This window comes from Polistes canadensis, unplaced genomic scaffold (assembly GCF_001313835.1).
Source record: "Polistes canadensis isolate GaletaPanama2010 unplaced genomic scaffold, ASM131383v1 scaffold_406, whole genome shotgun sequence".
Classification (NCBI taxonomy): Eukaryota; Metazoa; Arthropoda; class Insecta; order Hymenoptera; family Vespidae; genus Polistes; species Polistes canadensis.
Genome location: NW_014569953.1, coordinates 55,528 through 58,486, shown reverse-complemented (window position 1 = coordinate 58,486; position 2,959 = coordinate 55,528). Strand labels below are relative to the sequence as shown.

General features: G+C 32.1%; 1 protein-coding gene across 1 annotated transcript; it reads left to right on the top strand.

The window, feature by feature from the left end:
- Positions 1-739: 739 nt before the first annotated feature.
- Positions 740-2,645, top strand: LOC106792329 (trypsin-2-like). The gene is made up of 6 exons (XM_014758689.1): positions 740-828; positions 923-1,017; positions 1,113-1,272; positions 1,528-1,638; positions 1,713-1,862; positions 2,382-2,645. Exons 1-6 carry the CDS (start codon positions 757-759, stop codon positions 2,643-2,645), a joined length of 852 nt encoding a protein of 283 aa, XP_014614175.1. The 5' UTR covers positions 740-756.
- Positions 2,646-2,959: the final 314 nt, after the last annotated feature.

The following is a 2,959-nucleotide window of genomic DNA, read 5'->3' as shown; positions in this document are numbered from 1 at the left end:
ACGAGACGAAGCAACAATTTCTCAGTGATTTTATTATAAATTAATGCAAAATGAGAATTAATTTAACTCATACTTTTAATTTCCAATTGGTACGTTTTATTATCGGTTTTTTTCTTTTTAACCAGACAATCATCGCAAAGGGTGAGTACAAATTTTAAATTTGGCCAATTTTGAAAATCCCAATTAAACGTTTTGCATAACATTGTAAATATAATATAATAAAAGGGAATAATTTATTTTCTCTCGAATGTTGGTTGTCGTTGTTGTTTCACGTCGTTCGCGAGTGCTTTTCTCTCGATGTGTGTATGTGTTTTTTCTCTCTCTCTCTCTCTCTTCTCTTCTCTTCCCATTCCCGTTTTTTTATCGAGCAAATGTCCACGAGATTTTATCATGGACAATTCGAAATGTCCGCGCAATTATTTCACGTGAAAAGTTAATATGCATAATCGACTGAAAATACGTCGTTTTGAGATAAACCGGTGAAAGGCACAACGAAAATTTGCAATTACCTTAATTGACCGTTCGATCGGCAAGCATACAATTGAAATTTTATTCGAGAGAGAGAGAGAGAGAGAGAGATAGAGAGAAAAAATATAACATTCGGATTTTAATTATTAAAGAAAATTATTCACCAACTTTCGCGCGAAACAAAATGAAATCTATGACCGTGCATTTATTTCCCTCATATTTATTCATTCATTTTGTATTCCATGGATTTCGTTAGGTGAGACGACAAATGTCTACTTTGATACTGAGATGATCAATTACAATATTTCCGGACGTATTGTGAATGGAACAAAAGCAGCGATTAGTCAATTCCCACATCAGGTGCGTATCGCGACCAAAAAATTCGAGATATTATTTTGATTCTTATCTTTTACGCGAAATAAATTATTATAATAAATTACATTGATGTAAGTAGGTATCATTGAGACGTTCTTGGTCTGGAAATCATTTCTGTGGTGGAAGTGTGATTAGCGAACATTTAGTTTTATCAGCAGCCCATTGCATGTATCGGTGTGTAATTGTATATCAAAAGTTATTTTTTAAAATAAGTTAAAAAAAAAAAAAAGGTATATCGAATAAAATGAAAAATCGAATAAATGATTTAGCTATGGTGAAGTTATTTTACCGTGGACAGTTACGGTTGTTGGGGGAGAAATACAACTCGATCGTACGACGGCGGCTGGTCAGAAAAGGGGCGTACGAGAAATTATCATTCATCCGGAATTTAATGACGTTACTTACCACAACGATATCGCTATACTCCAGGTACGTACTTATGTAGGTGTTATATATATTTAAAAATTCATTATTTGTAACGCAGAGAGAGAGATGATAATGAAACAATGAAAGACGACATCTTATCTTATCGTTCTATTTTCTTTTTTGTTACCGATATTTTTGGGATTAAAATTTATAAGATAATCTGATTATAGGCTGATCTTATTACGTCACGAATATACGAAGAATCCGTTTAAAGTATTCTTTGTTTTTTTTTTTGTCTTTTTTTTATATTTTCCACAGTTAAAAGTACCATTTCAATTTACGGCACAATTGAAAGCAATACAATTGCCAATAGACCAATTTCCACCAGGTACAATCTGTCAGGTATCAGGTTGGGGTTACCCTGAAGAGGTAAGTAAGATTATTTATTAAATTTTTTATTACCTCGATCATTTGGAAAAATAAAATTTTGTACAATTCGACAGAACATTCCAATCGTGACCAACGATTTGATGTACGTGGATATGCCAATTTTGAATGTAAAAAATTGTCGTAAGCTGTTAGAAAATGTGACGAATTTACCACCGGGGATGTATTGCGCTGGTTATATCGATGGTTTGAAAGATGCATGCCAGGTAAGAAAAAAAAACAAATAATAAAACGATTTGATTCATGACACACATGGAAACGCAAATTATTGATCTTAATTAGAAAAAATGGAATTATCGTTGTATAATTTTGTCAAGAAATTTGATTCGTTCATCTTTGAAACTAACCGTTATTTACTCACGTCTTTATGATGCTTATCGAGCGACTATTCAACATGTCTCGTCTTCGTTATCTCGGTTGACTTTGTTTGACCAAACGAGGAGTACGATTATTAAGCAAGAGTAATGTATTTTTCCAACGACTATCGAGAACGATTTCTAGAATATTTCGATCAAATAACATTTTTCCTATTCGTATTTATCATTTACAAGCCCATTATTTCTATTTAATTTATTTTACGTATATATATATATCACGTTGAAAATATTTATTTTTTAGTATACGCGCGGTAGTGCCTCCTAATGAAATTTCCTTCAGACTCTGATGTATATACTTTTTACCCTCGAGGTAAAGTTGTTTAAAGTATCGTAATTATTTTTTCGCAGGGTGATTCCGGTGGCGGAATGGTTTGCGACGGTTTTCTAACGGGTATCGTTTCCGCCGGTGAGGGTTGCGCGAAACCAAAACTTCCTGGAATTTACACGGACGTTTTATTTTACAAACACTGGATAAAGTATCCCTTAGCTTACGAGAAATCCGTCCGAGATGATTCAGATGAACATTATAATTCTGCTAATAAGATACAATCGACCGCCATTACGATAGTTACATTTATATCAATATATTTGTACAAATTGTTACTGCTTTAGTAATAAGTTCTTTTTTTTTTTTTTTTGATTTTTTTTTATTGAATTATTGTCGATTTATTTGTACATTTTATTTGTAGATGAAGTTGTTCGAATATATTTTTTATACCAGTAAATACGTGGTGTCACCTCTCCCCCTCTCCCCCTTGCACCCATTTCAATACCAAAACTTTGATATTGTTGCATGAAAATAATGATACGTATAGTGTATTTTTGTATAACACAAAATGTATTTAAAGTATTTATTTTATTTACAAGACAGAGTTGATATTAAATTATTCTAATATAATAATTCAAGAGAGAAGATTATTAGAATT

Excerpts from the sequence above, each read along its gene's own strand:
- LOC106792329 (XM_014758689.1), top strand. The coding sequence starts at position 757 with ATGATCAATTACAATATTTCCGGACGTATTGTGAATGGAACAAAAGCA. Across the intron at positions 829-922 it reads TTAGTCAATTCCCACATCAG|GTATCATTGAGACGTTCTTG; the intron begins GTGCGTATCGCG and ends TGATGTAAGTAG. Across the intron at positions 1,639-1,712 it reads GTTGGGGTTACCCTGAAGAG|AACATTCCAATCGTGACCAA; the intron begins GTAAGTAAGATT and ends ACAATTCGACAG.